Source organism: Halichoeres trimaculatus, unplaced genomic scaffold (genome assembly GCF_033239565.1).
Source record: "Halichoeres trimaculatus isolate MK-OKI-2021-1 unplaced genomic scaffold, fHalTri1.1 fHalTri1_scaffold_35, whole genome shotgun sequence".
NCBI classification, from domain to species: Eukaryota; Metazoa; Chordata; class Actinopteri; order Labriformes; family Labridae; genus Halichoeres; species Halichoeres trimaculatus.
Genome location: NW_027437213.1, coordinates 481,508 through 506,788, shown reverse-complemented (window position 1 = coordinate 506,788; position 25,281 = coordinate 481,508). Strand labels below are relative to the sequence as shown.

Here is a 25,281-nt window from a genome sequence, read left to right as displayed (position 1 = left end):
GAAAAAAGTGGTGTTCTCGTCAGATTTTCAAATTTCCGACGGTCCGTGAATGTATCACATCTAGCAACATGCTTTGAACCGGGGGGAAGAGAGAGCGCCGTCAAAGGATAAGTTCAGTTCATACAGCTTTTACATTGTTTATAGAATGAAGTAGAACAAAATACTCACCAAGAAGGCTTTCCTGATCCAAGCAGTGTTTCGGGAGATATTTAGATCCAAAATCGTGCAGCGGACGTCCGTATAATGGGATCCATCTGGGCATAGACAGCGCCGCTCCTTAAAACTGCATTAATCGTCCAAAAACTCGTGTTTTTCACCAATATTCCATCATGGTCGGCTCCCAGATGTCCTCTGCTGCAGTCTGTGTCACTCCAGACAGCGCTGTGCGGCTGTAATGACCTCTGAACTGCAGTTTTAGGAGCGGTGCTGTCTATACCCTGATGAATCCCATTATACGGACGTCTGCTGCACGATTTTGGATCTAAATATCTCCCGAAGCACTCCTTGGATCAGATAAGCCTTCTGGGTGAGTATTTTGTTCTACTTCATTCTATAAACAATGTAAAAGCTGTATGAACCGAACTTATCCTTTAACAGCGCTCTCTTCCCTCGGCTCAAAGCATGTTGCTAGATGTGATACATTCAGGGACCGTCAGAAATTTGAAAATCTGACGAGAACACAACTTTTTTCATGTAGGACAAACGGTTTGTAAATGCTAGACATTTGAAAATGAGTGCGTCTTTGAACGCCTCGCGGGTTTGGGATCCAGATTAATTACGTTAATTTTTATGACGCGTTAATTTGCGGTGTAATTAATTAATCTAATTAACGCGTTAAAATGACAGCCCTAGATAAGATATAAAATATTATACTCCAGTAAACTGGAGGATAGTATAATCTAGAAAAAGATGAACACGTGCCTTTACTTCTGTTTTGTTGGTTTCTCGAGTTGAGGTATAATAACAGACTTAAATTTTTCTTCCCTTCAAAATCTGTCTTTCAGGTTTTGAAGCTGAATGCCTTGGACAAATATCCAGTCCTGTTTATGGCCCATCAAGGCAGGAACGGAGTATTTTATGGGGACATGGTCCATCACATTGGACCGACTGATGGGATCATTCAAGAATTTCTTCTGAAAATGAAGAAACTGCATGAGCACCTATTGAAAAGTAAGACTATGATTATTTATAATAAAACTATCTTATGATATGTTATACTTTGTTGTCCTATAGCGTAGTTGTTGGTGGACTCTGTGTCACGTTAGTGCCCATTAACAATGTGCTTGTCTAGTTTCTCATGCCCTGGTAATGGTCACTGCAGCTTTCTTGAGTATAGCTCAACCAGATTACCTTGTAAAAATCAAAGGGAGATATCGTGAAAACTTTAAGAAGCTTGTCACATGCAATCAGAGCTTATTTTTCAGTTCAATTTTAGCTATTTCATAAGTTGTGTTAAATGAATGCTGGTGATACTACATGTGTCATTAAATACTAAGTCACTTGAATGTTCTCCATACCTGAAACTTCACTATGTCATCCTCTGAATTATGACAGATTATTGCTGCACTGCAACCTATAGTGAATTCAGAAGTCAGTCACTAACACATTTTTTTAAATAATGAAAATGTTTACACATCTCATATTATTTTACTCAAACTGTCTGAAAATTGAAAGTTCTTAAGGTTCTAAGCAAGAAATCAGCCAAGTTTGGTGTTGATTGGAGGAGTGGTTCTCAAGATGAATAAATCAGTGTCAAAAAGTGAGAAAGACAGACCCCTGGCTTTACATCTAGCTCATTGCTACATTGCAACCTCTTTACTTCTAAGCCATTTTAGAGAGAACAACTTTTGCTGTTGCCTGAAACAAAAGATGTCAGGCAAGCATGTTATCTGAGTGGACACCGTGATAATGATACGCCCATACCTGAGTGATGCCAATGCTGTTAATAATCTCAGATCATTTACCATGTGTTCAGACTTACTCCCAGTCAAAATTCAGATGATTAGTATCACAAAAATGTGCAATGGTTCATCTCAGTGTGGTTGCATGATTTTTCATCTCTCTGTCTTATAAACTAAGGATGTAGTATGAGCACACACTGGGATGGATTATCTGTCTCAACAAGTTTAATGTGACTGCAGCTAATAGTTCATGATGCAGAATGCAGGTACAATTAGTTTTTATCCTTAACATAGGAATGAAAATGGTGTGACAGGAGAATATTTACATTTTTTTCTCCATTTTTGCAGGATTGTCTTCCCCAAGTGTCACCAGCCCACCGGCAGCAGTTCCTTGGCCCCCTGAGGACAGCAGCTGTCCAGCAGCTCAGCCTGTGACACTACAGTCAGGAGGAGATGAGGAAGAAATCATCCTGCACCTCATCCCAAATACCTCACCTTCTTCTCTTTCTAACTGTCACCCTACATCCTCTGTCCCCTCTGAACCTTCAACATCCTGCCTGCCAACTGAACTTCCATCCCCCCTCTCCTCTTACCCTCCTCCGTTCCCCCTCTCCTCTCATCATCCACCACTCTCCACCACTTCTGATGATTCCCCAGCCTCCACCTCTTCTCATCCTCTGTTCCCCCTCTCTTCTGATCCTCCCCCAGCCTCCACCTATTCTCTTCCTCCGTTTCCTCTCTCTACTCATTCTCCACAAACCTCCACCTCTTTTCCCCCTTCATTTCCCCTCTCTTCTTATCCTCCACCAACCTCCACCTCTTCTCATCCTCAGTTTCCCCTCTCTACTCATCCTCCACCAGCCTCCACCTCTTCTCATCCTCCGTTTCCCCTCTCTACTAATCCTTCACCAACCTCCACCTCTTCTCATCCTCCATGCCCCCTTCCCTCTCTTCCTCCTCTGGCCTCCACATTGTCTCACCTTCCTTCATCCTCTCCCATGTCTCAGTCCCCCCCATATCCTGTGTCATCTTTGTGCCCTGTCCTCCCACCAAAACAAAGAAAAGCAAAGAAAAAGAAAGGTTAGATATCCCTTTATATTATTATGTAGGCATATAGTTCTTCTCAAATTGCTAGGCTAGCCCCATAAGATTCTTTTTTCTCTATTTTTAGAATGCCTAAGACGTAGGAAGCAGAGGGTGTTTAAGTATGAGGATGTTGTCCAATCGAAGCCTGGTAAATGTAAGTATGTTCTCCTTTGTTATGTTTGGCTTCATTGTGAAATACAATGTAAAAGCAAGGTTCTGGGTTGTATTTATTGGCCACTCTGTAACAATGTGTTGCAAAAGGAAATTAATTTGATATTCAGTTTATGGTTTCTAATACCAAACCATTGTGAAGTTTGAGGAGTATTACAGTCTGAGCAAAGAACATATTTTATAGTCTGGTGCTACAGCAGTGGATACTTCTATATTTTATACTACATGGCAGCAGGGTGAACAGTCTATGGCTGGGTGTCTGCTTTCTTGTAGTATTCAGTTTCTGCACAGACATCTTTACTATCATCATTGATACTCTGTAGCTGGTACCAAAAATGGTCTGTGAAATATCAGTCACCCTCTGCATAAGCCTCCAGTCCTGGGCTTACATATAGTATGTCATGTTTACTGAGGGCTAAATTTATATTGAAGTCATATTTTTAAAAAGATTCTACTTTATGCTGTGATGTCTATGTTCTTGAGAAATTATTTGAATAGATAAAGAATTTCTACATAATACTTAGCTACTTAAAAGTGCACATATGTGTTATGGCTCTGTCTATTAAAGAAAACACCTTTCTCTTAACAAATTGCACCCTTTTTCTTATTGCTTGCCTTCCAGGGCAGAGAAGAAGTGAAAGTGGGGTGGGCACCATGCTCACAATGGTAAGTGCTCCGTAAGGAACCGGTATGTTGAACTATCGACAAAAGATTTATGCTGTGATCCAGTGGTTGCTATCTCATTTGAAATTCACTACTAGAGCTTAATTATTAATGTGAAAGACAGGTTTACTAAGGAAATTATAGACATGAAATTTCTTGATATGTCAGAAGAAATTTTAGCCTCTGATCTTTATTTCCTGTGTTTATGTCTCTGTCTTTCCTATCCTGGCAGCGGCAAGACATGGGATGACACATGGGAACCGGCCGATCAGTTTAAGTTGTAAAAAAGTTCCACATTTAATGTTTTGTTCAGTTCAATTTGTATACTTTGTTCACTAATATGTTCACTTCATGAGGTAAATCTTAGTTTCAGCTATGGTAATTTATCCAGTTATTAGCAGCCTATTACACTTTATGCACAGCAATTTAACACAACAATGTTTTCACAGTGTGTGGCCCTGTTATGAGTTGTTGGATTATTAAATGTTGTTTTGGTGTCATAATGTTTTGTTGTTTTGTTTGCAAACAGTAAATATTTTGAAGGTGTCCAAGTTTGGGGCTCTGGGGGTTGTAACACTCAATAGTCATCTGACTGCCAAAAGTCAAGCTTTGGGGTGACCTGAGGAGCCGATGACTGCCTTCAATCATCTTGAACTCATGACAAGAGAAAGAACACAACATTAAGTGGCTATCATGGTCTTAGTGCACTTTATTAATCATGATCATTCCCTGAGCCTGGCTTGTAAATCAGCATGTACCTTCACACCCTGAAGTATCTTAACAATTATCCAACATTTACTGCATTAAATGTTTAGCCTTTTACTTGTTTGGCAGTTTGGCACTGAAATCCACAAAAACGAAGGAGAACATGGTGAACTTCAGGGGGACCAGTGCTAAGCCACCCCCTACATCAACGGCAAGTGTATGGAGAGGGTTCACACAGTCAGGTTCATGTGAATCCAGATCTGGAAAGACCTCTCCTGGACAGACAACATCTCATCATTCATTAAGACTCATAGGCTACATTTCCTGAGTCTACAGGAAGAACAATCTGGACAGGAGGCTGCTGGCCTCCTACCGCTCGTGCACAGAGAGCCTGCTGACATACTGCATCATCACCTGGTACAGGAGCTGCACTCAGGCAGACAGAGCGAGGCCTCAGAAGACTGTGGAAACAGCCCTGAAGATCATCGGCCCCTCAAAGGACATATACACTTCCAACTTTGTTGTACACTAAGCACACTGAGAGTGACAATAAAGAGCATTCTATTCTATTCCAGCTGGATAGTCTCAACTATGTGAAAGTGTAGGCAGCTTAAGTTAAGAAAAGTATCTCTTAATGAACATAAATACAATATATAGCAAAATAGCATCATAGTTCTGTCATCAGATCACATCACAGATTTTTTTTTTTTGATTGGGAAGAAATAAATAGATAAATATATAAAAAGTTCAAGTTCAGTACAAACTGGACGGCATGGTGGTGCAGCAGGTAGTGCATGTGCCTCACAGCAAGAGGGTTGCTGATTCAATCCCTGGGTCAGGCAGGACTCTTTTATGTAAAGTTTGCATGCTCTTCCTGTTCATGCATGGGTTCTCTCTGAGTACTCAGACTTTCTCCCACAGACCAATACATGCTCATTTGGTTAATTAGTGACTCCAAATTGCCCTTAGGTGAGTCTGATAGAAAATGGTTGTATGTCTCCCTATGTTGCCCAGCAATTGGCTGGCAACTGGTTCAGGGTGTACCCTAGTCTCACCCGATGACAGCTCAGATAGGCTCCAGCCCCCTGCGACCCCAAAAAAGGATAAGCAGTCTAGAACATGAATGAATAAAAATGAACTTTAATGTTATTCTACAGGTGCTTGGCCATCGATCTCTGACTGATCCGTCAGCAAATAATCAAAAAGAAGAGACCACAGCTCTGTAAAACACCTCTGATTGCCTCTCAATACAACACTAATTCTGAATGAAGGAGAACCCTGACCATCTCTGCATATCACTGACATTTGAAAGTAAATCTTTTATCGAGTTAATCAGAAATCAGAAGACACTTGGTCCATAACAGTAGCTTGTCACATGGATTAAGCTGTGAGTGTGTAAGTGTTAAATGTCTAGATGGCAGGCCGACCACAAAAAGCCTGGGTCCCTTTAAAATTCAACCTGCAAGAAAGATATTACTTAGTTCTTGAGAGATTATACCTCAAAACCTTTTAATCAGTTTACATTGCCAGAGGTACTGATAGTAGCTACCAACCTCCAGACACTTTTCACAAAGATCTGGGGTGTGATCTTTTTTGGTATGTAAGGAGTGTAAAAAAGACAATGAAGTGTTTTAAACACTGTCTATCTCAATCTAAGGCTGTCTCATTTTGGTCAGTACATAATTACAAAATAAATGCAAAAAAAAAAGTAAAAAAAAAATAAAATAAAATAAAGAGCTTAAAGTCTAATTTTATCAGTTGACTGTCAAGTCCCTTTCCGAACCCACTCATCTGCCGGCCTGCAGCCCTGAAATCTGAAAATTCAAAAATTGTCTGATATCTAAACCACATACATCGTTGGAAAGGTCTTGAAGTGGAGAGTAACATATGTCAGTATGAAGGCTCTACATGCTTCCTGCTTTGAAATACAAGCCCCTGACTGCTGACTTCTGAGGATATTCAAATGGTTATAACTCATCAACAGAAAGGGGTACAGACATGGTACAAAGTGTTATGGAAACCTCTTGAGCCCTGCTATCACATGGATATAATCAACAGATAAGGGCACAATAAAAAAGGGTTAAATTAAAGTTCTCCTATTAAGAAATTTGATATGTGAAATCTGATTATATACATTGGTTTATCATCATCATATATGTCCGAGTGTACTACTTTTTCCAGTTTTAACAACTGCCACTTTTTGATAATCAAACACTAATATTTCATAAAGAAAAAAAACTACAACTCCCGCCAACCGCGCCATATTGCTTCATGCAAATCAATCCAAAGGTTGTAGTTCTAAATTTGAAGGGAGCATAGGGCCACCTTTAAAGTTCTTTCTTGATAATGTATTTAAAAAACTTGTTAGCCTAATTACTTACAGAAAAACCACTTGAGTGTTTTTATTTAAAAAAATTTTAATATGCTGTTCTATTGTTAATAATTTTTTTAATTTTCTAAAAATGTGAAACGGTCCTTTTACCACTTCCGGTTTCCGAAGTATGAAATGCACTTTCTGTTCTATAAATGTAGATACAGGGATTTATAAATTTAGGCCCATTGTCCACATTTTTTTGGATCGATGTGTAATTTCATTGCTTCCAATATTGAAAAAGATCTTAGGTTGCTCTGGAGGGATGTATTGTTTTGTTTCAATGATTTCAATAGGACCAAGGCTTAACACAGTGAAGCATTTATTTTTAATATTATCATTCTTTTAGCACAATTTTACATTTTTATTAGAACACCAAAGCCTGCTAAGCAATGACATTTTCAAGGATTATCCAAGTTTTTATGAATTCACAAAGCCAAGTTTGCAAAAATAGTCTTTATTATCAAGAAGAAGCAAAACAAAATAAATGATGCAAATTGGTAAGTCACATCACAGCTGAAGACAACAAGACAACCAGACTGATGAAGTACTCAGAATCACAGCAAAAAATATGTCCTAAAGATTTTCAATAAAATCATACATAAAAATTGCATGAGGTTGAAATTTTGAATAATAAAATGCAAAACATTCAAACCTGCTAAAAAACATTCAGTGAAAATGAAAAATCCACAAACCAGCATCAGGTTGTGTTAGCTCCAAGTGCTCAGCTATATTCCACCGTGCTGCCGCAGCACCAAATTCCATCCAACTGAATTCCTGTATATTGTTGCTTTGATTGTAATGTCCATATGAAATGATACATGGATCTTTTAAGCATCTGATTTAGGTGAATAAGTTAAAAGCACTGAAGGCCCTTTGATTTGGCTTCCACAGTGCATCATCTGAACCTTCAGAATCACTATCAGAGTAATCAGCCTGATCATCTTGCAGGAAGTCGATGTCCTCTGCTCCAGACAAAACTTGCAGGTAGCAGCGTCTTGCATGAGTCATCATCTCTCTGATCTTCTGCTGCTTTTTTCCAATGACACTGTGCAGACCCTGTAACTCATCTTCATTTAGGTTCCATGGTGAATCTTAAATTAACATTAAGAGTTAAAAACAGTTTTAGTAATGTTATCAGCAGACTTTGATTTGCACATTCATGCAATGTGAAATTCAAATACATACTTTGAATCACTGCTCCAGAAACCAAGCAGGACTGTCCCTTTAGAGATTTACCACGAGCTGAAAGAGATTTCCAATGGTGGTTCATCTCCATGACAAGAATTTTTTTCTCCTCCTGAAGTCTCCTTACTGCCATGACAATGTCAAAGGCTTTTCTCTTGGTCCTGAGATCAACATAGGCTGTAAACATTAAGGGTAAAAGGGTATGGAAGTATAACTGTGCCATCAGGATTTGAACATGAATTTCTCACACTGAATTTTTTCAGCATCGAAATTGGACTTTGAATATTAAAAAACATCGAATTTCAAGCGCTGATTGGTTATTCTCCTCCTTTTATATTTGTCCATGTTGAAATAAATTCAGTGTAAAAAAATTCAACATCTCAAAAAATCCAGTCGAAAAAAAATCAGTGTTAAAAAGAATTCAACATAAAAAAATATCTATGTCTCGAGAAATTCGGTGCCAGAAAATTCAGTGTCAGGAAATTCAGTGTCAAAAATAATCCAGTCTCAACATCCGGGTAACCAAGGAGAAGCAATCGATCCCTTGGTCAAGTCGTACAACGCTCAGCCAATCAGGTTACGCACCACTGGTCATTTGACACCATGACAGGTCACCAAGGGTCAATTCGTTTTGCAAAGCAGAAGAGGTACCGTGAGAAGAGGAGCAGCGAACAGAAGGAGAAAAATACGGAGGAAGAGAACAAAAGAAGTTAAAAAAAAACATACAAACAAACAAGACAAGAAGAAACCGGCTACTCAGCCATGTCGAGCAACGGAAGAGATATCGCTTCGGTGAGTATTACTGACATTAAAAGGCAACTCCGGTTTTTTGACACCTGGACCTTATTTAGCATGTCCACGACTCAATGCGAACTGGTGGTGCGCTTGTGGACAGTGTTCGCCTATGGCAACAGAAGAGGAGCGTGTTTGTGATAACGATGGATAGCGATGGATGACAAAATATAGCCGAAATGAGCGATTTTGCAGAGATTATGTGCCGCGCCGAAGCTCCCTTGCCATGGCCTCCGCGAAGTGCGGCTAAAATCGGTTGGATCTAAATAACTTCTGAAGGACTCCGAGCTGCACGATGTTTGTCTGAATGAGTATAGAGCATGCAAACACCTATAAATAAGGTCCAGGTGTCAAAAAACCCGAGTTGCTCTTTAAACACCGACATTTAAACTGTGATACACGGTTGCAGTATAACGTAATTTACATTAGTCAGTTTTCTTTTGGCCGCCGCCCTTGGGTGCATGGGGGTGGGGGAACAGCGGGCATATCTCCACGGACCTACCTGCTTTACGCAGCAGTCTGGTTGTGCACCGCTGTGAAGTTAGTTTTGCGTTGGGTCTTCGACGGTTAAGCAGTTGTATGGATATAAGGACCAACAGGTGCCTGGGAAGATCCAACCTGAAACGAACTTCACCGAGGTGGAACATGACAGCCGTAAATGATTAATATTGTCCTGCAGAGGCCCAGATTCGCCTTTCATCCGGTGAATTTTAGATTGATTTTGTGATACAATAGTTTAACATTCATTTTATATACCACTTTAGGGTTGCGCATGAGAAAGGACTCTTTCACGCAGATACCTGCTAGTTATAAATGTAGAGAGTGAGGATCAGAAGGTCACTGTCGAGTTGTTGTGTAATAATTGTCAATAGCCATCTAATTTTAAACTGTTCAAGTATCTGAAGCAATTACTATTACAAGTTGCACTCTCTAAATAGTAGAACTTATCATGGGTCTGCTTTTCTATGGGTAATTTTTTTAATTTAATTTTTTCTCTCCTAGGAGCAACTGCTTAATCATCTTTTGGAAAGGCTTCGCTCTCGATTGGAGAATATTCTGGGACGTATGCCTCTGGACCTAGACTTCTTGGAGTTTACTTGCACACAAGAACTTGTGTTTTTGAATGCTTTGTCAGGTCAATTGACTGTTTGTCCAGCTATTTTAAACGAACTGACACAGCTTCACAGTCTCATCAATTTAGAAAAGGAGGAAAGAGAGCAACATACTGACATACAAACATTTATATCCGGGAAGAGTGTTCATAACCAACGGTATGTTCAGTAATAGTGATACCAGATGCTAGGTTGCCACCTCTTTCATACTGTGCTGTGGTAGTATGTTGGCAGACAACTACTTACTGGGGAACTTTCATGTACAATTTTTTTTCACATATGCATAGGCTGTATTGACATGCAGTATGTATGAAACAAGTTCTAAATCTTAAGTGGGTTGTGCAAAAATACAAAATAAAGAAATTCATTGTTTGAAATATATTTGATATTTTAACATTTATTTTTTGTGCATCCATTGGGGATAAAAATATTTTAAACAAATTAAACAGATAATTAGAAACACTTTTTTGATTATTTTTTGAAAATGTATTTACATTTTCCAGAATTGAGCGGCTGTGGAGAGACCTGTGGACAGCTGTAACCTGCATCTACTATGATGTTCTCCACTACCTTGAAGAAGAGGGCTTCCTCAGCATCACCAATGAAATGCACCTCTTCTGCTGCCACTTTGTGTTCCTCCCACGCCTGCAGGATGACCTCGATACTTTCCACAGTGGCTGGGACAACCATTCACTAAGAACAGAGGGCCACATGACTCCTAACCAGCTGTGGGAACTTGGTCGCACACATAATCCAGTTCCGGGACCAGACAGCATAGAGGTTATGCATATGTGTAATTAGAACAAATCATTTAATTAAAGATATTGAATCAGATCTGCTAAAAGCACAAAATATTTTGAAGTGTGTCCACTTTTACTTTATACAATCTAAAATGCTTTCTATTTGTAGGGCATGGATATCCCCAACATTGACTGGGAAGAAAGTGGACTTCCTTGTGATGATCACTTGAGTGTCATTGTTCCACACACTGCATGCCCACTGACTGATGAACAACTGACATCTTTGAGAGATGCAATCAATCCAAGAGCTGCATCCCAGTCTTTGGGCTGTGATATCTACATATCTGCAGTTCAATTTTGTGAGCAATTTCAAGATACCTAAATAAAATGATCAGGAAGACTTGTTTTGTGTTGAACCTTTAATGTACTGTCAGATCAATCTGAACAAGCTTGAAAACATAGATATAGTTCTCTTTCCTTTATCTCAGACATGTAGATTTTTCACCTACCTTGACATGTTTCGGCGGAAACTTCCGCCTTCCTCAGAAATGTCACCAGATGATAGGTGTGACGTGTTAAATCTGCTGGTGTTACCCTCCTGTCAAATTTTCTGACAGGAGGGTCACGCGTCCCGCTGTCTGTTCTCCTGTGCAGGACGCTGCTCCAGGTGTGTGAGAGCATGTATGCCCCCACCTCCCTGTTCATCATCCCTGGGCCCTGTTTCCTGATCTCAATGGCTTCCCTATTCGTAATTCAGGAAACGGGACCCAGGGACGATGCACAGGGAGGTGGGGGCATACATGCTCTCACACACCTGGAGCAGCGTCCTGCTCAAGGGAATGGACAGCGTGACCCCGTCAGAAAAATTAACAGGAGAGTCACACCTCCATAACACCAGCTGATTTAACACGTCATATCTATCATCTGTTGACACTTCTGAGGAAGGCGGAAGTTTCCGCCGAAACATGTCAAGGTACGTGAAGAATCTAAATGTCTGAGATAAAAGAAAGAGAACTATATCTGTACAACTTCAAGACATAATGAACACCTAAGCTTGAAAACAACATTTAACTTCAGCCACTATGTCTGATAAGCATAAACTGAGGCCCAGATGTAGCTCACACAAGACCAAATCCAGTATGACAAGTGCAAATACAGGCCAGGATGTCATTTTTGAAAGATGGGTAGTCCTTATAATGCCCTGGAATGCGCAAGGTCTCAAAACAGGTAGATGATGTGGGGTATCTGCCCCCAATGATTTCCACAGAGAGACTCTGTGGTACGACCTCCCATCCGGTCCAGAATTTCACCAAGTTGGTGAGTTCAGCTGGTGTTGCTACGAAGTAGATTCAAATGGGTGATGATTAGTCATTAGAATAAATAGCCAACTATTGCACAAACAGCTTAACTTAACAGAAGATTAGACAAACTCTTAAGACGAGTAAACTTACCATTGGTTATGAACTGTCGCAGATAGCCTGACATGCGGCACTTAGTTTCGATGGAACAGTCTTCATCATCACTGTCATCCTCATGAGGCCATGTGATTCGCTGAAGAAGTACCTATGTTGAAAAAAAGAAAATAGAATGACTAAGACAATAATTTTGATTCTTAAATCAATACTCATTACACTCTTTGGTCAAACATAACTGGTTGATACCAATGATGTCAATTGTAAGTAATGTATAGGAATACATCAGTAACAAGAACAAGACAAAAATGGACAGTAATGGATGCCTACAAGGTATAAAAAACATTTTCTACAGCACTAAAAGATAATATTAAAATAAATTCAACCTCCGCGCAGACATTTCCTGCCACATCTTTAGGAAAGAGTAGGGCCACTGTGTCAGGTCTTTTGGTCATCAGTGTCCACAATGGTGTCTCTTTAAGACCTCGTCTCAGCTGTTTTATTTGCCGTGTCACACGTCCTATTACCTGTTAAAAGTAAAAAGAGAGTAAGAACAGAAACCATCAGGAAAAAGTGCAGTATTTTTTATTTTTTTATTTTACCAAAAAGTAACTCAAAAGACTCAAAAACAAATGTACAGTCTGTTTGGATAGACATTTATCAAACTAAGTTTCACTCACAGCATGGATCAACAGCTTCTCAAAAAGCCACCTCCTGTTGTTCTCAGTTAGGGAAGGGAGGTCCCATGCAAAGGCCAAGTCCTGGATGCTTTGTTTATCTTTATCAGACAGTATGGATCCCCCTTCAAGCTTTAAGACAATAAGGGATGTAAAATATCTCGTCAAGGACAATGGATACCAGAGATGGCAGTTAGTGATGGCATGTTGTGGGCTGATACAAATACTCTGCTGATATTAACACACATTCCTAATGGATACACAATAAAAGGGATATACGGATTCATTTTGGTGTTGGGAGTATATATTTGTATACATATGTGTTTTTGTTTTTTATAGGGCAGTTACTTTAGTGCATTAATTAGATTAATTACACCACAAATTAGTGCGTCATAAAAATGTATCGCAATTAATCATAGCACACAAACATTTTAATATTGGCCAGCAGGAGGACTCGTACATGGCAGTGGCACGTCACTTCACACATGCGTCTCTAGTCAAACAAAACAAAGCCCAGGTGACAACAAGAATGGCATATTTAAGACTTAGTCTTGTTTTATTATTGAATTGGTTTATCTATATTTTTACTACATTCTTTAATAATGCATCAGGCCTAACTGGTTTGCTGGATGTCCTCAACCTTTTTCTTATTTTGAATTTGATTTATGAAACACACTGAAAGTGAAATTTGAGTTGCCTGATTGAGCTAAGAATTTTCTGGACAAGTTGCCCTGACTTTTGTTTTATTTAATCACCAATAAAAATGTGGATTTATAAATCTTCACTTCTTAGTGTATTCATTTGATTAGTCATGCACAAAAATTTTATAATATCCTAGAATTCAAATTCTTTATTAGGGTACTTTAAGCAGATATGAGATTAAAATGTGATTAATTAGATTTATTAATAATAAATCCGCTAATTAATTAGATTATTTTTTTTAATCGTCTGACAGCACTAGTTTTTATATATGTTTATATGTGTATCCACAAAATGAAGAGTTTTATGCTCTACTGTTAAGTGTCTTGGGATAACACTTGTTATGAATTGGCGCTATACAAATAAAGATTGATCAAATAAAAAGGTATCCACATTGTACAACGTATTACCGAAAGACAGAAAACTGTTTTTTAATTAAACATACAAGCCTAATTGTTTCCCTGATGTCCAGGTCTGGACAGTCCTCCAATGTAACGGTGGCAGTGTCAGGACTCCCACCAAGCAGAATATGTACAAAAGCAGGGCTGAGTCCCTGAAGACTTGGGGTGCGTCTCAATGCGTTAACTTCGTGCTTCCTCCGTCCTATCTCCTCCACGACACCGGAAGTACTTTCCCAGTCGCCATTTTGAAGACTGTCCCAAAGCGATAATTGCGCTCAGAGGAGAGAGGAGAGAGGAGAGAGGAGACTGATCGGAGGAGCTATGATCGACGAGACACGAGAGCCGGCTTTGCGGAAGTCTTTTCACTGACCGACACGCCCCCATATGGAATATCACTCTCTGATTGGACGCTGCAGCAGCTCAGACTTCACATGAAACTTCACAAACACAACGGAGTTTAATGAGAGAAAAGACGAGCTGAAGACGGGCACAGAGGATCGTTCAGAAACTGATCATAAATCTGGTATTAAAGGGTTTGCTGTGAGTTTATGTAACGGACGTGGTTAAGGCATAGATGTGGAGACCGACACAGGAACACTTTTCAGGATTTATTGGTCTGCAGAAGACACAAAACACATATTTTTCCTTCTGCACCTCACTCTGCACGTCAGCTCCTGAACGACAGATGTTAAACAGTAAATAAAACAGTAAATCTGCTCTGAATGAAAACAAAGCTTCTGGCGGGACGCAGTACAGGGAATCGCGCCTAAAAACTAATGTGAAAAGATCGTCTAAACTCTATTTTAAACTGTTCGAAACAGCGCCAAAACAACAGGACAAGGTAATATTATGAACAGGCAGCACTACACACCAAAATGTACGGTTTATGTAGCTTATTTCATAATATAACCAGCAGAATGATATCGGAGCATTTTTACATACAACTTACCCTCATCAATGCGGACTAGCACTGTGAGGGGCAAAGCGGAGGAGCTACGGAAAGTTAGGAGGTACATAAAGCATAAAAGGTCGAAATGGCAATTTCCGCAGGAAAATTAAAAATAACTCCAAATAAAAATAACTGATTGATAAAATTCACAAATACCCATTAAAATATTCAAAGAAAAGTAATACAAATCCTCAAAAATAAATTACAAAAATATATAGAAAATAAAATGCATTTTTAACTCTGTTACATCCACCCCCACTGAATTTTATCGAATCAGAGCATAAGCTTGAATCAGAGCATGAGCTTAACTCAGAGCATGAGCCACACAGTATGCACCAAAGAAATCACAACAAATCGACAAAAGGGTCAGCCTAAAGACAACCAACATGAAAAGTATCCCATAAGGATGAAGTGGTATGAGAGCAGCGCTTATCTCTCAATCCAACAACTGGCAACAGGGTGCCTTATACACCCCACACAGACCCCAAAATCCCAGTGCAGTGCAAGCCCAATACTAGACATACAAAGAAAAAAAAAATTTCTTAGACCATTGCAAGGGCAGACTTCCTCAACAGAACTCTAGTCAGAAAAAACTTGGAATACAGATTTACAAACAGCCTTGACACTGAACTTGTCAGGAACAACATCCTGCCTGGACATGGTCTGTATGAGCCTGTTCACAGGTCTGACTAGGCGACCAAATCTTGACCTGACCTGTGCTTGAGCACCGTGTGCGGGTGTGATCTAATCAACAGAGTGCAAAGCGTCAGTACCGCCAGTCTGAGTCACAACAACAGGTGACAGAGTTTCAGATTGTCCCACACGAGCTGAAGAGCCAACAGAGTCAGGAGTCGTAGGCTGGTCTGTCAGGCAATCCTCAGGGAAATCAGGCTCATTCTGGGGCTTGGAAGTCACACTCGTCAACTCAGTCAAGTCAGTCAGGCTAGGGGTGAGCTGTGTAATCCACTCGATGGTTCTCCACTCGGAGTCAACAGGCTCCAGACGCGCTGAGGGATGTTTACTGGTGTTGGCAGTCAAAGGTGAGTTACTGCTACCCTCAGAATCAAGTTCCTCACTGTTCACACGAGGAGTTTCACTCTCTCTCTCAAACAAGGTGTTCTCTGCCTCTTCCACAACATCAGTGTCTGGGGTAGATTGGTCTGTCGCAGGCAAGGAGGAAGTCAGGTCAGATACATCAGGTGAGCCTCCGACTGGAAGGAAATTAGCCCGCATCAGCAGGTTGCGATGGACCACTTTCTTCCGTCCTGTGACAGCATCACTGATCCTGTAAGTGTGAGTCTGTGCATTCATGTCCACCACAGTGTAAATTGTTGATTCCCACCGATCAGCAAGTTTCTTTTTGCCTCTTTCCCTCCTATTTGCCAAGAGTACTCTGTCCCCAATCTCAATGTCGGACCCTTTTACTCTCCTGTTGTACAGCTGAGCATGTCTGTTCTGCTCTTTCACAGCATGGTCCTGGGCAATCACCATCGCTTCTTTCAGGTCGGTTGCAAGACTTGACACATACTTGTCATAGCTTGTTACAACAGGGTCATTAAGTACTGTACGAAAGAGGACGTCAACAGGCAAACGAGGGACCCGTCCAAACATGAGATAAAAGGGGGAAAACCAGTCGTCTCGTGGGCAGTGCAGTTGTACATAAATGTCAGAGTTTGTAACCGTCGAGGCCAGTCGACTTTCTCTCCAGGGGACAGTGCACGGATCATGCCGCCCAGGGTCCGGTTGAATCGCTCGACACTCCCATTTCCCATCGGGTGGTAAGGGGTTGTATGTGACTTCCTGATACCAGAGACCCTCAACAGCTCACTAATCAGGCGGCTCTCAAAGTTTGCACCCTGATCACTATGGATCCTTTCTGGGAACCCATAGACACAGAAATAGCGATCCCAAAGAACTCTTGCTACCTGCTTAGCTGACTGGTCTTTACATGGGAACGCCTGGGCCATGCGTGTGAAATGGTCCGTTATCACCAGGACATCGATGGATTTATTTCTGGAGTCTTCCGCAGACCAAAAGTCAATACATACTAGCTCAAGTGGTCTGGTCGATGTTATGTTTTCCAGGGGGGCTCGGCCTTCAGGCTCAACTGTCTTGCTAACAATGCATCGCTGGCAATGACGAACATGATCTCTGACGTCTCTGTCAAGGTTCAACCAGAAAAATCTCTGTCTTGTCAAGCTGAGGCTCCTGGACTGAGCTTGATGTCCAGCTTCATCGTGGACGCCCTGCAGGACCTCAGACTTGAGTGAGTCAGGGACAACATATTGGAGACGCTTCGCCTTAGTTGTCAGGTCCCTTGAAACTCTGTACAGCACACCATCTTGTACAGAAAGCTTGTTCCAGTGCTTCAAGTATTTTAAGACAGAGACAGATTCCTTGTATCTTTCTCTCCGAGAGGGTCTCCGACATCTCTCGATGTAGCACAACACACGAGAGAGTGTCCTATCCTCCACCTGCATGTCTCTGAGATCCTTTTGAGTGTAAGAAGGTAATGCGTCTTGTCCAGGAGGAATCAATTGGGGTAAGTGCCGCAGCATTTCAACAGCACGGGCTCTCGGACCAGCATCCCATTCCACATGTGACTGCAGAACAGCTGACACATCCTCCACTGTAACAGACTGAGCACAAACATCAGGTGGATTAGACACAGACTGGTGATTGTTACTCACTGAAGAGGGTCCCCCGTGACCACTAGATGACTTGAAGGCATTCTGGACAGAAATGTTTGACATATCTCTGACCTCTGTGAGAAGACCTGCAAAAGGTTCATTGAGCAGTCTGCGGCCCACACTCTCTTTGGCAAATGGCACACGGCTCAGGGCGTCAGCCACGATGTTCTGCTGACCCGGGACATACTTAATGTCAAAATCATAACTAGCCAACTTGGCTACCCACCGCTGCTCACAACAGTCAAGTTTTGGCTTCGACAGGATGTGAGTTAACGGGTTGTTGTCAGTCCAGACGGTGAACTTATGACCTTTTAGCCAGTGACTAAACTTGTCGCAGACTGACCATTTCAGAGCCAAAAACTCTAGACGGTGTGCTGGATAGTTCCTCTGGGACCGAGACAACGACTTGCTGGCAACAGCGATGGGTCTGGCACGTGTGTCACCCTCACAGATCTGAGACAGAACAGCACCTATGCCATCCAACGAAGCATCAGTTGACAACAAGAAGGGACGTGTGAAGTCAGGATGAGCGAGGACAACACTTTGAACCAAAGAAGTTTTCAGGTTCTCAAAAGCCTGATCTTGCTCTGGTGTCCAGTCAGATGCACACAACTTTCTGCAGGACTGTTTGTTTACTCGTTGATTGCCTTTCCTCTTCTCACCTTTCAACAGATCAAACAGCGGCTTGGCGATTGCAGAGTACCTCGGCACAAAGTGCTGATAGTAGTTGACCATCCCTAGAAAGGATCTTATTTTCTTCTGGGATGGGGTCTTGCCATCAGGTTCCATGAGGTCAGTGCTTGTCATGTTTGTGATACTCTCAACCTTACCAGGGTCCGTTGAAACACCATTCTCATCGACTATGTGGCCGAGAAACTTGACAGACTTTCTGAGAAAGAAGCACTTTTTGGGGGCAAGTTTCAAGTTATGTCCACGCATCCTGTCAAACACCATCTCCAGACGCTGCAAAGCAGTCTCCTCATCAGGCGCAAACACCAACAAGTCATCTAAGTAGCACAACAAGCTCATATAGTTTTGGTCCCCAAAAATGCTGGTCATCATACGCATGAAACTCCCAGGGCTGTTGCAGAGGCCCTGAGGCAGACGGTTGTACTCATAGAGCCCCATTGGAGTGGTGAAGGCCGAGTACTTTCTGTCATCCTCATGGAGCGGCATGTTGTAGAAGCCTGAAGTCAGATCCATGGTGCTGAAGAGAGAGTTCCCTCCAAGTGCTGCCAAGCAATCCACCTGGTGCGGGAGTGGATGAGCATCCTTCAGCGTTCTTTTATTCAACCAGCGAAAATCTGTACAGATGCGGAGCTCTCCATTCTTTTTCCACACAAGCACCAATGGGGAGGCATATTCGCTGGTTGACTTTCTGATGATCTCCTTTTCCTCCATCTCACTCAGAACCTGACGAAGCTTTTGGTATTGAGCGGGGGGCACTCTCCTGTACGGGAGCCTGAAAGGTCTGCTGTCTGATAGATGTATGCGATGAACAAAGCCTTTTGCCTCCCCACAGTCGAGGTGGTGACGTGAAAAGATGTCCTCGTACGACAAAATCAGGTCAGCCATCCTTTTCTTACAGTCCTCAGATACTTCACATGACTCAATGTCGACATTGCTGAGTCCGACTGACTGAAGTCTGCTTTTGACAGAGTCTACATCAGCGGTAGATGGTGCAGCTGATTGGCTGCTGCAAACCAGGGGAACCTCTGAGCACTCATCAACATCCATGTCCTCAAGCGCCACACAGGAATAGACATCAGCCAGCTTTGCATTGCGCCTTAGCATCACAGGTCTGTTGGACGTATTGATGAGCTTCAATGGGACCCACCTGTCACCCCACAATGGCGTCACAATTCTTGACACCAAGACACCTCTGGGAGCTGAGCGAGAAGACGTTGGCTCTGTCATGACTGTGCTGCCTGGAGAAACAGCAGTGTTCTTAGGCAACTTTCCCCAGATGAGATATTCACGGCCAGGCTCAAGACAGGTAGCTGAGTTGCACCTCACGGTACCAACTTTATCAGGAACATCCTCACCCTTCCATGGGTTCAGACCAGACAGCATGGACAAGAACTGTTCGACTTCAGGGTCTGTGGAAGGGCAGGGGCCAGAAACTGTCTTCCAATAGGACTCACAGAATTTAGACTGCCGTAAGATGTGTCTTATGACATTGGACCCGAGTATCAATTCATCATGCTGTCCAGGAACAACGAGCAGGGGAACCATCATTTTGCAGCCATACACTTCCATTTCCACATTGAAAGCACATTTGGGCTTCACGCGTAGTCCACCACATCCAACGAGCACAACATTCACATCGATCAGTCCCTGGTCAGTTATCACCTCAGATTCTCTCAGTTTCATCACAGCTGCCTCATTGATACTGCACGCCATTGAGCCACTGTCCAACATCCCACCCATCGTCACTCTGTCATGGAATGTCACAGGCGTGTAGAAAAGGCTGTCACTGCTGCCAACTCTGTGGATGTTCTGGTAAACAACAACTTCAGAGTTCTTACATGAGTTTTTCACCTCTGTGTAAACTGTCTCAGCAACTGACATGTCATCATTTTGGGAGTCTGTGATGAGACCTGTACTGCCTCCCACCGAATACAGGTCAGCCAGTTTCCCCCAGGCTGGGATTGGGGAGGAATACTAGCTGGGCAATTCAGTCTGGTGTGGCCAGGAGCGAAACAGGAAAAACACAGCTTGTCAGAAAAGCAGTGTGAAGTGGTCGTGTGACTGGGGTTATTACAGACCTTGCAGGCTGCCTCTCTGGAGCGTCTATCAGAACGAGCATGCTGGAACTTTCCACCCCGAGTAGAATGAGAAACGTCGCGGTGCTGCAGTTTCTCCATCATTTCCTGAAACATGTCAATCATACGGGAGAGGAGCTTTTCCTCAGACTGCTGTAGGTTCTGTGCCACAACCGGAACTGAAGCATAGTTCGAAGTGCACTGGGACTCATTCTGAACTGAGCCAGTAGCTGGAGCAGTACAAGAAGGGATACAAACATGATGCTGGCCTTGAAGAGAGGAAGGTAAGGGACCAGGAGCATGGGAAGGTTTAATCACTGTCTTACTTGGGGATGATTGGCTGTGCCCCTCAGAGGTAACGGTGGTGGTATGGCTTTTAAGCTGGGCAATACTAGACAACCTGCCGCTGGCTCTCAGCTCTCTCTGATAGTCATCAATCCTCAACTGAACATCCCGTGAGGTCCACTCATGCATTGGTTTACACTTTAAGATACAGGATAACTCAGGGTCAGGACAATGTTTGACGAACATCAAGGCCACTTCATCATTCATGTTTTCAGTCTGTTTTCCATGTCTGCGCAGTCCCTCTAGAGCCAAATCAGCCGCCTTATTCAGTCTTATCCAGTAGTCAACTGGGTTCTCTTTGTGCTTGGGCAGAGTCGCATAAAAGTCAGCTAGAGGGAGACATGAAGGTGCATCACTGAAATAGTGGAGAAGGACGTCATAAATTAGTTCAGGACTCTGAGTAACATCAAGTGAAGGGTCACTCCTCAAGGCGATCTTCACCACATCTCTGGCCTTGCCCATCAAGTGATTCATTATCTCTTCCGCTTGGTCACACACAGGAATGCTGCGTTTTCTGAGGTAAGTTTTAGTCATGTCAATCCAGTCCTGGACTGAGTATTTGTCTGAGTTGTCACCTCTGAATGTCTGAAGTTCTCTGTCAGAGGTAACATGAACTGTCACATGTGTAGCGTCATGTCCATTAGTGTCATCATAAGCAGACTGGTTAGCAGAGGCAGTCCTGGAACCACCATTCATGGTTACAACACCAGCTGACATTAGCTTAGCAACAATGGACTCGCCAATCTGGGCACCTAACTGACCCACCATATCTGTGAGACGGCTCATGGCATCAGCATCACCATCAGGAGTAGAAGTGTGTGGACCCTCCCTCATGAAGTCACTACCAGGGGTAACAATAGGGCTCTGACCTAACCCTGTGTCTGTCAACCCGTCAGTCACTGTTTTTGAGTGCCCCACTGTTCTACTATCAGCTAAGTCACCGAGCCAAGCACCCCTACCTTTAGGTAAGTTAGGGCTACAAAAAGTATCCATCACTAATTTTAGTGCTTCAAAACCTCAAATGTACTTGCGTTGTGTATATTTACATTGACAGAAAAACAGAAGACACATAAAATAGTGCTCAAAACTCTAAAATTAACTCAGTCTAACCTAATAGCTGAAAACACAATGCCCTCAACCACAGTCCCTTTAAAGACAGATCACTCATTAATCCAGGCGCGTAGGTCAGGATGGCAGCGCAGCATTCACGGCGATGAGCATCCAGCTGATCTGATGATCCAAAGGGTCACGGCACCAGTGTAACGGACGTGGTTAAGGCATAGATGTGGAGACCGACACAGGAACACTTTTCAGGATTTATTGGTCTGCAGAAGACACAAAACACATATTTTTCCTTCTGCACCTCACTCTGCACGTCAGCTCCTGAACGACAGATGTTAAACAGTAAATAAAACAGTAAATCTGCTCTGAATGAAAACAAAGCTTCTGGCGGGACGCAGTACAGGGAATCGCGCCTAAAAACTAATGTGAAAAGATCATCTAAACTCTATTTTAAACTGTTCGAAACAGCGCCAAAACAACAGGACAAGGTAATATTATGAACAGGCAGCACTACACACCAAAATGTACGGTTTATGTAGCTTATTTCATAATATAACCAGCAGAATGATATCGGAGCATTTTTACATACAACTTACCCTCATCAATGCGGACTAGCACTGTGAGGGGCAAAGCGGAGGAGCTACGGAAAGTTAGGAGGTACATAAAGCATAAAAGGTCGAAATGGCAATTTCCGCAGGAAAATTAAAAATAACTCCAAATAAAAATAACTGATTGATAAAATTCACAAATACCCATTAAAATATTCAAAGAAAAGTAATACAAATCCTCAAAAATAAATTACAAAAATATATAGAAAATAAAATGCATTTTTAACTCTGTTACATTTAGATCACAAAACACTGAACACAACCATCATCAAATCAATATAATCAGAGGATTAATACAAAAAACTGACTGATCAATAATATCTTCCTGAGACACAATAAGGTGGTTCATATTGATAGTAATATAACCCACTTTATCTGATCGTGAACTCTGAAGCTTCAGAGTTCACGATCAGATGGGCTCAAGATAAAGGATAAATAATTCATAAATAATCTCACAATTACGCATTTTACCGGAAAAGTGATCCGTGAGCTTCTAAACAGCACACAGAATAAACAGAGAGCAAGTTTTCTTTATGGTTACGTGTGTGTTTAACTGGTTAAAAGAACAGACAAATCTCTGTTACTGTTTCTGTTTGATCAGAGTTATTACAGCGCACGTGCCCAGACGCACAAACAGCTGTTAGAGCTGACTGACAGATGATCCAGAGGTGATCAGCTGATGCCGTCATCACTGAAACTCGTCGCTTCATGTGACGCTCCGAAGGAGAGGATGTCCCATTGCTCTATAAAACGAATCTCCTCCGTTCCTCTCTCCTCTCTTTATTTCCTCGCGTCTCTCCCATGCATCTCTGGTGGGAGGGACTAAGACGCAAGAGAACGACGCAAGTGGAGGAAGGAAGGATGGAACTTTGGAGCTTTGAGACGCACCCATGGTCCTCCATGAAGAAAGGAGTGGCCTATCATTCTCCCCGCCATTATGAACATCTCACTCTCCACTAGAAAGTGAGAAGCTGAGGGGACTAAATGCCCAGGCTCCCCCTCAAAAAGACGTGTAAGCTTTTTACCTGCTGTTAAGACATAAAAAACATTAATCAAGAACAATAAGAAGAAATAGGCCTTGTAGTATATTGGATTACCAGAAGTGCTATACTAAGTTTGGTCCATAGGTGGCACTGTAGCTTTGTGGTGTTGTTACTTTGTTGATGTTGAGACCACAGAATAAATGTGGCGATACACTGAAATGAACATGGCTCTGTCCGCATTTGTGTTTCCCCTGGGTGTGTATGAGAGTGATTCCTCAGAAACTGCATTTTATTTTGGTGATAGTCTGGCCAACATTAAGAGGAGCTTTTAGAAATTTGACAATGCTGAAAATGCTAAAAAAAAAAATACATACCAAAATTTATGCAAAACCCTGACTTCAGTTTTTCTATGCATGTTGAGAAGAAAAAATGGGTTACGCCCTCTCCAATAGCAGTATCTCCTGTAAAACAATGTCAATTTTGGTAGCAAAAGCACAAGGTAAATAAGTGAGTTAGATTTTGACAATTGTAGCTTTTAACTGAAGCTACCTTCAAGTTTGCAATTGAGGGGTCGTCCCCATTCCACATTAGGCCGCTTGTAGAAGGAGATCAGTGCCATGTCCTGTTCTTCAAGGCTTTTTCTGATGTCCATGCTGAGAAGTAAGGGACTCTCTGTATCATGATTACGCAGAGAACTGCCAGCACACTGAGAAATGGCCTTGCTGGGGTCAGTGATGGTTAACCAGTCTAATATGAAAACAAAGGAAATAAGGTTGTTTCATTACCAATATTTGTTGTTGAGACAGCAAAAAGAATTCAAAATTTCAGATGTAACATTATATCTTCCTTAACTTTCCTATGCTGCTGCTAAGCCTGAACAGCACCTACCATCTGTAATAGCTGTAGAAGATCCGGATGGTCCAGGCATTGCTTCTTGGTCTCCCTCAAATGTAACGCTTTCATGTGTCACCTCTTTCCCTGCCCTTCTACCCTCACAAAATTATTTTTGTTACAACTGTAGAATAGGCAGGACAAAGACTGAAAAGACAATGAGAATAAAAAGTACATAGATACCTTTCCACACACGAGGAAGTATGTACCTCAATGATATCAGTAGGAATCATCTTCGTGCAGACAGGACATTCCTGCACACCTGCTGATTAGAGGTTGAGAAGAGTGTTATTTTCAAAAAAGGGGTTTCTGTTTTTTCAATACCAATACTCACAAAAGCTGAACATTAAGAGTTCTTACACTGTCTCTCTTCAAGCCGACTGGTTTCCCCATTGGCCAGGTTATCGTCGCTACAGAAATCCATGACGTCACAAGATTTGATGTGCTCTGTCAGGAGTGGAAGGGGAACTTCTAATCCACACTTCTGACATGTGGCTTTTGGCATGTTGCTGAATGCTACATCAGTTAGTGGCAGGGGGTTTGTGCTGAGTTCTTCTTGGATTGGGGCAATGTAAAGGTTTTTACACCCACGACTTAAAGATTTCAGCATCACGCCAGTATAGCCAGTATCACTGGGAGTCACAAGATTGAGTTGTCGGCTCCCCCATCCACCTACAGATAGCAGGAGTGGAAGATTACATTACAATCAAAAGTTATTAGATAATCCAAACATTTAGTCAAAGCACCTAAATATGTCATCAGAACAGACCAGGCTGAAGAAGTAACCTAAAACAAACCAGGTGTTTTTTTTGTTTTGTTTTGTTTTTTCCCACTTCTGCCAAGGAAGTTATGCAATAATCAGCATCTGTTTGTTTGTTTCTCTGTTCGTTACATATCTAAAAAAAAAAAATGGACGGATTTCAATGAAATTTTCAGGAAATGTCAGGATTGGGACAAGAAACAAATGATTACATTTTGGGAGTGATCCTGATCACCGTCTGGATCCAGCATGATGAAAAATGCAATTTTTTTGAATAACCACTGAACTAAATTAGATATGATTATGAATC

At 41.9% G+C, this 25,281-nt stretch overlaps 1 protein-coding gene and 2 long non-coding RNA genes across 4 annotated transcripts; 2 read left to right on the top strand and 1 right to left on the bottom strand.

The window, feature by feature from the left end:
- Positions 1–302: 302 nt before the first annotated feature.
- LOC141786500 (uncharacterized) lies at positions 303–4,274 on the top strand. Of its 2 annotated transcripts, none has more exons than XM_074665119.1 (6): positions 303–526; positions 1,005–1,170; positions 2,250–2,981; positions 3,073–3,141; positions 3,781–3,824; positions 4,054–4,274. In XM_074665119.1, the coding sequence occupies exons 2-6, from the start codon at positions 1,047–1,049 to the stop codon at positions 4,069–4,071; spliced, it is 987 nt and encodes a 328-aa protein (XP_074521220.1). In that variant the 5' UTR covers positions 303–526; positions 1,005–1,046; the 3' UTR covers positions 4,072–4,274. The 2 variants fall into 2 exon arrangements, with proteins under 2 accessions (XP_074521220.1, XP_074521219.1); XM_074665118.1 differs by lacking the exon at positions 303–526 and adding an exon at positions 583–705.
- Positions 4,275–9,892: 5,618 nt separating this feature from the next.
- Positions 9,893–10,999, top strand: LOC141786506 (uncharacterized). Its single transcript, XR_012597803.1, has 3 exons — positions 9,893–10,148; positions 10,493–10,769; positions 10,899–10,999. It is a non-coding gene; the product is annotated as an uncharacterized LOC141786506 (long non-coding RNA).
- A 1,539-nt stretch (positions 11,000–12,538) lies between these two features.
- Positions 12,539–23,737, bottom strand: LOC141786494 (uncharacterized). The gene is made up of 3 exons (XR_012597797.1): positions 23,695–23,737; positions 12,822–12,950; positions 12,539–12,668 (listed from the first exon to the last, which is right to left on the bottom strand). It is a non-coding gene; the product is annotated as an uncharacterized LOC141786494 (long non-coding RNA).
- Between the last annotated feature and the right edge of the window lie 1,544 nt (positions 23,738–25,281).